Source organism: Leucoraja erinacea, chromosome 15, assembly GCF_028641065.1.
Source record: "Leucoraja erinacea ecotype New England chromosome 15, Leri_hhj_1, whole genome shotgun sequence".
In the NCBI taxonomy this organism is placed as follows: domain Eukaryota; kingdom Metazoa; phylum Chordata; class Chondrichthyes; order Rajiformes; family Rajidae; genus Leucoraja; species Leucoraja erinaceus.
This window is the reverse complement of record NC_073391.1, coordinates 5,160,667-5,174,800: the sequence shown is the minus strand read 5'-3', so window position 1 is coordinate 5,174,800 and position 14,134 is coordinate 5,160,667. Positions and strand designations below refer to the sequence as shown.

General features: G+C 44.4%; 1 protein-coding gene across 1 annotated transcript in view; it reads left to right on the top strand.

Annotated features, from left to right (window-relative positions):
* Window positions 1-14,134, top strand: part of blnk (B cell linker) — a 200,246-nt gene that overhangs the window by 148,742 nt on the left and 37,370 nt on the right. The window contains exons 9-12 of the mRNA XM_055646632.1: window positions 512-618; window positions 2,701-2,791; window positions 7,326-7,412; window positions 9,785-9,835. Coding sequence (XP_055502607.1) covers window positions 512-618; window positions 2,701-2,791; window positions 7,326-7,412; window positions 9,785-9,835 — 336 coding nt within the window. The remainder of the gene's footprint in view (window positions 1-511; window positions 619-2,700; window positions 2,792-7,325; window positions 7,413-9,784; window positions 9,836-14,134) is intronic.

The following is a 14,134-nucleotide window of genomic DNA, read 5'->3' as shown; positions in this document are numbered from 1 at the left end:
AAGGGCCTATCTCTGAACTGACCCAAATACGGAATCCCTTCAGTCATTTCTAACATCTGAAATATTATGAAATCTATAAGTTCCCCCCTGTTCAGTGGCAGTACCGAGGTACAGTGAAAAGCTTTTGTTGTGTGCTATCCAGTCATTTATAGTGTGTATATATACATGATAAGGTGAATAATGTTTAGTGCAGTGTAATGCCAGCAAAGTCCGATCAATGATAGTCCGAGGGTCACAAATGAGGTAGATAGTAGTTCAGGACCGCTCTCTGGTTGTGGTAGGATGATTCAGTTGCCTGATAACAGCTGGGAGGAAACTGTCCCTGAATCTGGAGGTGTGCGTTTTCACACTTCTACACCTTTTGCCTGATGGGAGAGGGGAGAAGAGTGGCCAGGGTGTGACTTGTCCTTGATTATGCTGCTGGCCTTGCCCTGAAAGCGATGCAAGATATCAGTGCTGGGTTGGTAACTCTGCCCGAATCTAAAGTTAATCCTCCACATTATTCCCATAGACAATCAAGCAGCAAGCCGGCCTGTGGTCCCTGGCTCAAAGCCGTCTCCGGTTCCAAATAAGCGGAAGACGCCACCACAGCCCCGGGGATGGAAGGAAGATGATGAGGTAAGGTCAACATCACAGAAAGAGGGTTGGACTTTTTCAACAGGTGGTGGCCTCAATAGTGCTTGGCTTCTCCAGAAGGAGAAGGCGAGTGAGAGTCAGGAGTATCAGTGGAGATCAAAGGGCCTGTGCTTGGTGATTTGCAAAGGAGGAATTCTAGTCATGTTTCCCTGCACCAAGCACATTAAACAACAATGCAAAGGAGTACCGAGAAGATTCGCAAGGATGTTGCCACAAACACGAGGGCCTGAGCTGCAGGGAGAAGTTGGGCAGGCTAGGACTTTATTCCTTGGATTGCAGGAGGCTGACCTTATGGAGTTGTATGAAATCATGAGAGGAATAGATAGAATGAATTCACAGAGTCTTTTACCCAGACTAGAGGAATCAAGAACCAGGAGATATAGGCTTAAGTTGTGTTTAAGAAGGAACTGCAGATGCTGGAGAATCAAAGGTACACAAAAAAGCTGGAGAAACTCAGCGGGTGCAGCAGCATCTATGGAGCGAAGGAAATAGGCAATGTTTCGAGCCGAAACGTTGCCTATTTCCTTCGCTCCATAGATGCTGCTGCACCCGCTGAGTTTCTCCAGCTTTTTTGTGTACCTTAGGCTTAAGTTGTGATGGGAAAGATTTAATATTGCCTGCTGGGTAACTTTTTCACACAGAGGGAATGGGCCAGGTACTATAACAACATTTAAAAGACATTTGGACAGGTACATGGTTAGGAATGTTTTAGAGGGATGGGCCAAATGCTGGCAGGTGGCAATAGTGTAGATGGGGCACCTTGGTCAGCCTGGGCAAGTTGGGCTGAAGGGCCTGTTTCCATGCTGTATGACTCTATGAGGTGCTCAGAAACTGAAATGAAAACAAGATATGCTGGAATCACTCAGTAGCTCAGGCAGCATCTGCGGAAAGCAAAACAAAGTGAACATTCCAGGTCAAAGGCCCTTCATCAGGACCAACAAGGTGGGGGAAAATGTAGTTATTTTTACATTGCAGAAAGGGTTGGGGAGGGATTAAGGGAATCTCTTTGATACAATAAGGTTAGAGTTGATGTGGTGATTCAGGGGCAATGGGTTAATGGGGACATTTAGAGACCGACATGCTGGTTATCAAACCTGAAACTAAAAAGACAATTCCAACACATTAGGTAGTGTCTGTGGGGAGAAAAACTGTAAATTAATATCATAGATGAATCAACAGCTTGTTACGTTTAGATTCTTAAAGCTACCAAAATGTTTGGACAGATCATCTGTCTGCATTTAATTTCTCAGCATGTGTAGGATTGAATGTGTTGAATCTCCACAGCTGACGGGCCTCTAGTAAGGCACAGACGGCTCTGAATGGTGACTAGCCTCAGCAATGTACACAGATCACAGAGCAGTTGCATTTTTGATCGTGGCCGTTTGGCCCATTGAGTCCTTTCCAACTCCTTGTAAGGACAATCCCGCTAGTCCCTCTGGCCCAGCATATTCTTTCCTCTTAGATACTTATCCAATTCCTCTTTGAATGCTAGCGTTTAATCTGCTACTGTGTCTAATTGTCCAAGACAGTTCACTTGCCAAAAATGCAAATTTGACTTCATTCAAATGCCACTCTGGATAAGCATTTATATATTTCTTAGTATAGTAAGAAAGAACTGCAGATACTGGTAAAATCGAAGGTAGACACAAATGCTGGAGTAACTCAACGGGTCAAGCAGCATCTCTGGAGAGAAGATGGGTGGCATTTCGGGTTGAGACCCTTCTTCAGAATAATATCTTTTCTTATTCTGTTTGTATCCTGATTGCATCTGCACGGTGCAACTTTGATTTTCACTGGTGTGGGCAAGTTGGGCCGAAGGGCCTTTCCCCACGCATTACCACTCTATGACTATGGCTTATAAATGATTTAGATCTGAACATTAAAAATAGCCATTCTTATAACAAATGATTTCTCTAGAGAATGGCACAAAGTAGTAAAAGCATACAAAATCACATGCATATCCTGCAAATGTATTTGGTGAATGAAGTGAGCTGATTGTAAACGACTGTTGTTTGTTTTATTTTGGTGCGTTTTGTTTTATTGGGAAACTGTATTTATTTGCAGGGTGATTACATTGTCCCCATGAAGGATAGTGAACCCGATGATACATACATCGACCCCACAGAGCAAAGTGTCCCGCGACCAATGTTGAAACGTAAGTTCTTGCATCTCATAGTTCAAACATAAAACTAGTCCATGCCAACTCACAACAATCCCGTCAGCCTTATATCCCTGGCATCTGTTCGCCCTTCCATGCCCATCAATGCCTCCTTGACTCCTTACTAACCAATGACATTGGCAGGTCACTAAAGTAACGCACCAAACAGCACTTGGGATGTGTGTGGAAACAGCTGCACTACATGGAGGGGGAACAACGTGCAAACTCAAGATGACAAGAATTTATCTTCATGTAAATGACTGGTCCAAGGGGTAATTTGCTGAAGCACTCACTATGTACCAGAAACCGAATCAGATCAACATCATAATAAATGCAATCAAAGAAAATTGCATCAAAGAATTTCAATAGCATTGACGTGGTTATTAAATGCATTGTGGCAGTTTGGGAAATATGATTTCTCAAAGCACGTACATCTGTTTACAGCTGCTGTCTAGTTTAGAGATACAACGTGGAAACAGGTCCTTTGTCCCACCAAGTCCACGCCGACCATCCATCCCCGTACACTAGGGACAATTTACAATCATATCAAGCCAATTAAGAGGGTAAACAGGCCCTTCAGTCCACCGAGTCCGCACCGACCAGCGATCCCCACACATTAACACTACTCTATGCACACTAGGAACAATTTAGAATTATACCAAGCTAATTAACCTACAAACCTATGTGCCTTTGGAGTGTGGGAAGAAACCAAAGATCTTGGAGAAAACCCACGCGGTCACAGGGAGAACGTACAAACTCCGTACAGACAGCACCCGTAGTCGGGATCGAACCCAGGTCTCCAGCGAATGAGTGCTGTAATGCAGCAACTCTACCGCTGCACCTGTCAGGGAGATTCAGCCTAGACATGATCATAGAAACAACAACAAAAAACTCCTATGATGGAATCTGGGTGAATGTCATCTTTCTATCCTTTTAGCAATGGTGGACAGGGAGAGCTAGAATGGTTAATACAAATCAGACTAATTGATTTTTTTAATCTTCTTGAAGCCAATTTGATATTTTTCCTCTGGGCTTCCAACCTGACAGGATATAATTGTTAAAATGAAATCACTTTTGAAACAATTATGCTCAGCTCTGTAATTAGCATGCATGTGAGTGAATGAAGACGTGATCAGGTTTGAAAATCGGAGAAGATCTAAAGTGAGCAATCTATTTAAGTTGGATATTGAGGACAGGGTCAATGATAGGATCCTAATTCAGAAGCGTCCAGAGATATTAGAACAATGTGGTGAGGACAATGAAGTAAGAAGAAACTTTTAAAACTTTTTGGATAAAGATTATTACAGATAGCAGACTAACTCACTGTATTTTACAGACCTATACATTCAGGCATCACATTCATTCTATGATTTCCTTACATTGCCCACAGATGTGGATGAATTAAAACAGATTGGCCTAGGATTTCTGTTGAACAGGGCAAAGTGCATGTTTACTGCGCAATCTTATATTTTTAAAGAAATCATCAAATGCAATTATCAAGAGCAAAGGAATGGATTTTTGATAATTGTCTTCCTACACATGGCACATGCATACAAGTCCAAGGTCATACACGATGATGTTACACAGCAAATATCATTCAATTTAACTTCATGTTAACCAAGATCTTGATCAGCTGGGCCAATGGACCAAGGAATGGCTAATGGCGTTTAATTCAGCTAAGTGTGAGGTATTGCATTTTGGGAATTCGAACCCGAGCAGGACCGCTACAGTGAACAGTAAGGGGTTGGGAACCATTGAAGAATAGAGAGATCCATTAATGCAAGAACATAGTTCCCTGAAAGTGTTGTCACTGGTGGAAAAGTTTTTCCAAGAAGACTTTTTGCCACAATGATCTTCATCAGTCAGGTAGTTGAATATTGAAGTTGGGACTTTATGTTGCAGTTGTATACAACATTGGTGAGGATGCACGGAGTATTGTATTCCAGTTTGGTCACCCTACTCTTGGAAAGAAGCTACGAAGATGGAAAGAGTACAGAGAAGATTTGCAAGGATATTGCTAGGACTCGAGGGGCCTGAGCTATAAGGGCGGTTGGGCAGGCTAGGACTTTATTCTTCGAAGCGCAGGAGGCTGTGGAGCAGTCTTATAGAGATGTATAAAATTAAGAATGGAATAAATAGAGACTGTACAGAGTGTTTTTTCCAGGGTAAGGGAATCGGAAGAACTAGAAGGCATCAAGATGAGGGGGGAAATATGTAATAGGAATCTGACGGGCAACATATTCACACAGAGGATGGTGGGTATGTGGAATGAACTGACAGAGGCAGGTACCACAACAGCATTTAAAAAACATTTGGACAGATAAATGGATAGGAAAGGTTTAGACGGAAGCCAAATGGAGACCAATGGGACAAGCTTAGATGGGGCATCTTGGTTGGCAAGGACGAGGTGGGGCCCAAGATTCTGTTTCATTCCTGTTTGACTCCAAGAAATGATAGTGTACATACAAGACCTCACCAGGTGCAAGCCTTGAATGCAGCCGTTTAACTTAATGGTTAAGACCAACTGGAACTTTAACGATTGAATCTGTGGCCTTTCTTGGGCAGCTATTAGATAATTAGTTAGATTTCAAAATGTCACGCTATCCGAGCTTCAAAATCTAACAATCTTCTCGCCCTCTCCTCAACACTCACAGATCCCACTTCCATCAGCTCCCGATCAATCCTCCCCCCTCAATCATCTTTACCACCGCACCTTGTAACACGCTCCCCACACACAATGCAATGATATTGGTGCGAGATCCCTGAATATATTTGCAAGAGTCTTACAACGCCCACCTCATTATCTGTCCATTATGTGTATTTGGGAAGTTAATGGGCAGGTAATAATTGTGAATAGGAGTCACCCCTAATGGTTAAAATTTGCTCTCAGACATGGAGACATTGTAGGACAGGTGCAGCAGGGAAGAGGTGGGATTGGACTCGGGACAAGTCGACCCACATGGCACAAGGCAACATCCACCCAGAGAAGAAAGCTGGTAGTTGCTGAGGTCCGTTAGCAAGAGGAGGCAGAAAGATGCGCAAATTCAGCCTCACAGTCCAAACAGGGCCAGTGGACTACCTGGGAAAACCTGGAGCATCGTAAGCTTACCTGGAAGGATCTGTGGGAAATGGAAGGAAGCCATCTTAGCTTCATCATCAGAGCCACCTACGATGTTCTTCCCACACCCAAGAACCTAAACCAGTGACTTGGAGAAGATCCATCATGTTCTGTCTGCCAAACCCCAGCAACATTAGGCACATCATAAATCCCGTCTTTCACAAGGCCACTACACCTGGAGGCACAATCAGGTCCTGCTACAACTGGCGATTACCTTGGAAAGAAGGAGAACTACCACCAATTCCCTCCCTCCCTCAACGCCTGGTTTCTCGATCACCATCCCTTTTGTAAAGGCAGGACAGCTTCCAGAGAAGCCATTTGCAAGAAAGGAACCGACCCTCCTGGACACTGCCCGGGACTGGAAAATGCAGGCTGATCTAGACCAGAAGCTCATCTTTCCACCAGAGATCATCACAACTAATCTCAGGCCCGACCTGATCTTGTGGTCAACCTCACAGATGTCCCTGTACATCGTGGAGTTAACTGTGCCTTGAGAGGCTGCAGTTGGTGAAGCGTATGAACGCAAATGTCTGAGGTATTCAGACTTAGCAGCCGAGGCAGAACAATGTGGCTGGCGTACCCAGGTGCTCCCTGTAGAGGTTGGTTGCAGAGGGTTTGTAGCCATGACAACAACCAGACTCCTGAAGGGAATGGGAGTTCGAGGGCAGGCCTTCCGGCAAGCCATCAGGTCGCTGTCAGAGGCTGCCGAGCCAAGCAGCACCTGGCTGTGGCTGAAGAGGAAGGACTCCAACCGGGCTGCAACATGACCAGCAAGAGGGGTAAAACGGAGGGGAGCGCACCTGGGATGCCAGGTGTTGCTGTTGAACCCTCTGGAGGTGTCGTGGGCCTATCAACAAAACACCATGGAAGGAGGGTGCCCACCTGATGACCCCAATTAAGTCTTTACCCCTAACCCCACTCAAGATAGTAAGAAGGTGCCAATTATAATAGGGATTGTAATATCAAGTCCTATAAGCTCAACTGGGTCAGGACCCTTCTTCAGACTTGGGCCATAGGTGGGACAATTTTTCAGCATGATTTAAAAAAGTGCGTATTAAAGATTTTGCAGACTGAGATTTCAGAAGAATTACCTTAAAATAAAAATCCAATGAAAAGAGGCAGCAAGTAGAGGGCTATTTATATGTTAAACTAACTTCAAAGAAGATATTGAGAATGTTCATGAGAACCGTGAATGTGAGAACTGTAAACAAATTCTGGTGCGTTCCTTTCACATTCACTCTCAAGTTGCCTGTGTACGCAGCGGGCTGTGGCTTTCTATTAGAGGTGAACATTGCAAAGACTACTTGTGTTCGGCATGATTGTGCTACGTTTTAATTTTTTTGAATCTTAATCATAAAATGATTTTCAAATGTGTCTATCTACCTCTTCATTAAATTATTCATATTCCTTCAGCTCCTCTAGTGAACAGAGCAGGCAAGCCACCCAACAAACCGACAGGTTCATCATCCAGTCCCAAAGCAGGGCACTTCCACGATTCAGGTACTCAAATGCCTTCAATGCAAATTATAAGATGCTGTTCAAAATTCAACAGCTTGTAATTGTAGTGCAAGTCATGCACTGTTGTATCCTTGGGATCTTTTAAAAACTGAAAAGGAGAATCGCAATAGATAAGACAATAAAAGCTGGAGTAACTCAGCGGGTCAGACAACATTTCTGGAAAAAAAGAATAGGTGACGTTTCGGATCGAGACCCTTCTTCAGTCTGAAGGTTATCTGAGGTCTCGACCTGAAATGTCACCTATTCCTTCTATCCAGAAATGCTGTCTGACCCACTGAGTTACTCCAGCTTTTTGTGTCTATCTTCAGTTTAAACCAACATCTGCAGTTCCTTCCTTCACGAGGAGTATCATATATTTCTGCTGGGGATTTCCACTAACATGCAAACAAACCTTTGTTCTGGCAAGTGTGGAAAGTGGACTGCAAGTTTGTGCTTTGTGCTACCTGGAAGAAAGCCATCATTTTGCTTAAACTTGCACGAATCCTTTAAGTCTATGCAATCCATCATTCTGACGTTAATGGCAATAACTTCAAAAGTATATATTCCAACGTACATTACACTTTGTGGAACAGCTTGGCCCAAAATATTATTCATTTAGCCACGATGAAGCAATGGAATAAAGTTTTGGAGATCATATTCCTCAAAATTTCCCTCAGTTCAAAAAGTTAGCAAATCATACAGCAGATAATCAGGAAGACCAGTGGAATTGAGTTTAACTATCCAGACCACACTTGGAGCACTGCTTACAGATTTGAGCTCCTTATTTAAGGAAGTATATACTCCTTGGAGTTGTTACCGAAACAACTTATATGAATAACGCTGCGTTGAAGTGACCTTATTGGGAAAAGTTGAGGGGATTGGGCCTTATATGATCTGAAATTTAGATTGGGAAGTGAACTTATTGAAATGGACAAAAACCTATGGGAGTTTGATGTAATGGGTTCTTTGATGATGTTCCCTCGAATGTGAGAATCCAGACATGGCCTCAATGTAAAGGGTGAAGACCAGAACAATAAAGGACTTCCTCATCACGGGAATTTGCTACCCCAGGGAATTTTGGATGTATGTTATTGGGAATATTGAAGAACAAAATTTGTCGTCTCTTGGATTATGTAGAACAAGCAGGAAAGTAGACCATAGGTAAATGAACGGCTATGATCTGCATGTATGGTCAGACAGCCAAATGCTTCACTCCTGCTGCTATTCCTCTTGCATTTTATCTTACCATCCCATATACAAGCAAATGCATTGTTATGCATTCCCAAGTATAGACAATAGGAAAGACACAAGGCAGGGTAAGAACAGAGAGGCAACAATCCCCTCCATCATTTTCCCTCCCTCTCAGATCATCAACATTAGACAGGCCAGTTGAAGTTAGAGGGTGGGAGATCGAAGAACGATTATGGTTCTGACAAAAAATCCAGATGTATAATTGAATGGTTATTGCTTTGTTCCTATTATAAATAACAATAACTGCAAAGTAGGATTCAGTTAACTAAAATTCTGCAACATTGTAATGCCAGTTTTATTTATAAATGTGCAATTTAAAGAATGTTTAAATATACATCATGGGCGTATTATACTGGTTCATGAGGACTTTTCTTTATGATTGGTGTAAATTAAAATTGAATGAAAAGCATTATAGATTCTGCTTAAGTATAGAAAATATGAATATATTGAGAGAATTTAATTTAGAGATACAACGCGGAAACAGGCACTTCGGTCCACCAAGTTCGCCCCAACCTGCGATCCACATACATTAACACCACCCTACATACACTAGGGACAATTTACATTTATGCCAAGCCAATTAACCTTCAAACCTGAACATCTTTGGAGTGTGGGAGGAAATGGAAGATCTCGGAGAATCCCCTATACGGTGACGAGGAGAATGTACAAACTCCATACAGACGGCACCCGTAGTCAGGATCGAACCCAGGTCTCTTGCACTGTAATGCCCCTGTTCCACTCAGGAAACCTGAACGGAAACCTCTGGAGACTTTGCGCCCCACCCAATGTTTCCGTGCGGTTCGCGGAGGTTGCAGGTGGTTGCCGGAGGTTGCAGGTAGTGGAAGCAGGTAGGGAGACTGACAAAAACCTCCGGGAACCGCATGGAAACTTTGGGTGGGGCACAAAGTCTCCAGAGGTTTCCGTTCAGGTTTCCTAAGTGGGACAGGGGCATAAGGCAGCATCTCTACTGCTGCACCACCATGCCGCACTGGTAATCTGTTGTAATCTGGAGTCATCTAGTAACCTGGTCATCAGCCTATTGGTAAACTGTTATTGGAAAATATGTAATTCTGCATTCATGAATCATGCACGTTTAGGTCATATGTCCTCCTTATTTTATCCAGACCATGCTGCATCTGAGGCACAGTCACGGTCAGAAAGCCCACAGTTTCAAGGTAAGAAATGTAGAAATAATTAACTCTTCAATATATGGAACATGAAATGGTTCAGTGCAGGAACAGGCCTTTTGGCATTATGGTTAGGGCAGAAATGGTGGGCTAATCAAAACCAATCCCATCTACCTGCAGATGGTCCACGTCCCTCTATTCCCTGCTTATTCCCTGATTGTGGATGATCAGCCATGATCATATTGAATGGTGGTGCTGGCTCGAAAGGCCGAATGGCCTACACCTGCACCTATTGTCTATTGTGTCTATCTAAAAACCTCTTAAATGTCACACTTATCTGCTCCTACCACCTCCCCTGGCAGCATATCCCAGGCTTCGACTAAACATAAAGCCTCATATTGTGCAAGGATCAACAAACAAGCCCACTTCTGACCTTATGTTCAAACAAATGTCATTGCTGCAGCATCTGAAGATGGTTGGGCCTAGTACACAGTCCAAAGGAATCCCTCTGCCATGATATCAAGGTAGAGGCGAATGGTGTCAAAAAAACTGCAGCTCTCCTCCTTTGTGCAAGGTGTGAATCCAATCTTGGACAATTTACCCCTTGATGCCAAATTGATGTCAGTTTTTACCAGGAACAAAGGATGCTTCATTCTGTCAAGAGTGTAGAAAGGAACTGCAGATGCTGGTTTAAACTGAAGATAGACACAAAATGCCGGATTAACTCAATGGGTCAGACAGCATCGCTGGAGAAAAAGAATAGGTGATGTTTCGGGTCAAGATCCTTCAGACCCGAAACATCTCCTATTCCTTTTCTCCAGAGATGCTGTCTGACCCACTGAGTAACTCTGTTTTTCTGTGTCTATCTTCATTCTATCAAGCATTGCATTGATGTCAAGGCAGACATTCCCACCTCGCCTCTGAAATGTAGTTCTTTGATCCATGCAAGAAACAAGGTTGTGACAATTTCTGAAGCTAAGTAATCCTGGCAAATCTCAAGTTGGACATCCATGAGCAGATTATTGGAGAGTAAGCATGTTTGCTAGCACTACTGATGAATCCTTCCATCACATCCCTCATGATTGAGAGCTTCATGGCATGCCAACAATTATTTCCATAACTTAGAAACATAGAAAATACGTGGATGAGAAGGCCATTCGGCCCTTTGAACCAGCACCACCATTCGATAGGATCATGGCTGATCATTCAAAATCAGTACCCCCATTCCCGCTTTCTCCCGATATCCCTTGATTCCATTAGCCCTAGCCCTATATCTAACTCTCTCTTGAATACATTATTGGCCTCCATTGCCTTCTGTGGCAGTGTATTCCACAGATTCACAACTCTCTGAGTGAAAACATTTTTCCTCATCTCTGTCCTAAATGGCCTGTCCCTTATTCTTAATTACAGACAAAAGAAACGGCAGGTGCTTGAATTTTGTGCAGAAAACAAACTGCGGAAGTAACTCAACTGGTCAGGCAGTATTTGAGAAGTTAAAGGGCAGATGATATTCTGGGTCAGGACCCTTCTTCAGACTGATTGTAGTTGGGGGAGGAAAGTTGGAAAAGAGAAGTGGGTTTAGTTTTGTTTAGTTTATTGTCACGTGTACCAAGGTTAGGGTTACCAACTGTCCCGTATTAGCCAGGACATCCCGTATATTGGGCTAAATTGGTTTGTCCCATATGGGACTGCCCATGTACCGTATTTGACTGCTACTACTCGAGTCGAGGGGACTGTCGGGTCGGAGCGCCTCGTCCGGTCCCCACCTCACCCGTCCCGACGTTGTGCAGCCCATGGAGTGCAGCAGCAGCGCCTCGCTCATGGCCCCGTCGGTCGGCAGCCCGGCCAGCTGTCCGACCTTCAGACCTTCGCTTACCGCCGACACAACCACCCCTACTTCTCATGGCCGATCATCGGTTCATGAGTTGGATGGGGTGCCAGACTTTGTGCGCGACGTCGTGTAGGCCAAAACTCCTCAGCTGGCCCGCCAGTTGGGGATTGTGTGCAGTCTGGCACCCGGCCTCATCATTCATCATTCATCACTCAACTCATCATTCACCCAGCCACGGCCGAGTCGGTCAACGAATTGCCGTCGTGAATTTGTCACGTATTTTGACCTTTTGTCCCTTATTTGGGAGTGAGATGGTTGGCATCCCTAACCAAGGTACAGTGAAAAGCTTTTGTTAGGGTCGGGACAAAGCCTGAGAAGTGATGTGGATACAGATGAGCACTTAATTCCATGCACCTTGGTTCCTAATGGTGGTGACTTATGAAGATAATCTTTGCTGAATATTCTATTACCTTTCATTTAATTAGTATTCTGTGTAACTGCTTCACTGAAGCCACCTGGAAATGTCAGTTGATCCAAAATTAATACTGTGCCAATGTTAGAATAAAAACATTCTTTCAGTATTGGTGAGGGTTATGGTTTACGATAATTTGAACTCAGCAAATATTGGAACTGTTGAAAGGAAAATAGTTCAATAGTAATTTATTTCGTCAAGTCAAGTCACTTTTATTTCTATAGCACATTTAAAAAACAACTCTCGGTGACAAAAGTGTTTTACATTGGTGGAGGTACTAACGTTACTAACGGTGGTTCATAGATTAAGTACATACATAAATACATACATATAGCCCTCCCTCAGAGGACGTCAAGAAAGGCTTGAGAGTAAAGATGAGTTTTAAGTCTCGACTTAAAAGAGTCGATGGAGGGGGCAGTTCTGATGAGAAGAGGGATGCTGTTCCCCAGTCTAGGAGCTGCAACCACAAAGGCGCGGTCGCCCCTGAGCTTATGCTTAGACCGCGGGATGTTCAGTAACCCCAAGTCGGCCGATCTGAGGGACCTGGAGGTGGTGTGGTGGGTAAGCAGATTTTTGATGTAGGACGGGGCAAGCCCGTTAAGGGCTTTGTAAACATAAAGAAGGATCTTGAAATTTATTCGGAACCGCACAGGGAGGCAGTGAAGAGAGGCCAGGATCGGGGTGATGTGGTCCCTTTTTCGAGTGCCCGTCAGGAGTCTCGCTGCGGCGTTTTGGACCAGTTGCAGGTGGGAAGATTGGCTGATGCCAGTGTAAAGGGAGTTGCAGTAGTCGAGGCGGGAGGAGATAAATGTATGGATGATCTTTTTGAGGTCGTCAAACTGGAGGAATTGTTTTAATTTAGCTATCATCCGAAGCTGGAAGAAGCTAGCTTTTACCACGGCAAATTTCAACGTTGAGTCAAATATCACGCCAAGTTTTTTGACGTGAGATTTGAGTAATGGGGTAAGGCTTCCAAGACTGCCTGCTATAGTATTGATTGAGTCCGAGGGGCCAAGAAGGATGACCTCAGACTTACTCTCGTTTAGTTGGAGGAAGTTCTGGGCCATCCAACACTTTATATCCTCGAGGCAGTGGATAAGGTTAAGTAGATTTGATCGGTTGTTGGGCTTCAGGGGGAGATAGAGTTGTGTATCGTCTGCATAGCGATGGAAGGAAATGCCGTGCCTTTGAATGACTTGGCTAAGGGGAGCATATACAGGGAGAAGAGAATGGGGCCAAGGATGGAACCTTGTGGAACCCCGCAGCAGAGGCTAGCTGGGGAGGAGAAAGAGAATTTGTCACATGTGCAACTGTACAGTGACATTCATTTTGCGTAAATAACACATGCAGGCACCGACATTATTGTCGCCATTATTCAAAGCGCAAAGACCGGTTGACCCGCACACTCGATGTACTGCAACAGTTCCCGTGAACCAACATCCTCTCCTCTCCTCGCCCGGCCATCTTTGTGTCCCAGGGGCGCCTCCTGAAGCCGAGCGGAAGGGGCTGGAAGCATCGCCTTCCTACCGGTCCTTGCTCCACGCGTCCCATTTTTCCAGCTCCATCCCGGTTTTGGCGTCTGCCGAGCCTCCGGGCGGTTTCCTGGTCCCATCGACCGATGAATCTTCGGGTGTTAGCGAGACTTCGGGCGGGCTCCCGGTCCCACCAATCGACGAGAAACATACAAAGACAGCAATTCACATTTCTCTTCAGAATCTCAGCACATTCTCTGCACTTTGGTCCTGCCGCCTATTTAAATGATGCTGATCCCACCTTTCTCGTGCCCCAGGTTGTGGTAACAGATGAACTCACATTCAGTCCCTCGATAGCTGGAAATACAAATGCAACAACAGATCCTGTCCCGCCCTCTGGTGGCTGTACATAAAAATGCAGCATCAATACAGGGAGCCCACAGCCAAGGTCACCCTCAGCATTAGTCTGAAAAAGGGTTTCGGCCCGAAACGTTACTTATTTCCTTCGCTCCATAGATGCTGCCGCACCCGCTGAGTTTCTCCAGCACTTTTGTCAACCTTAGTTTGCAGCA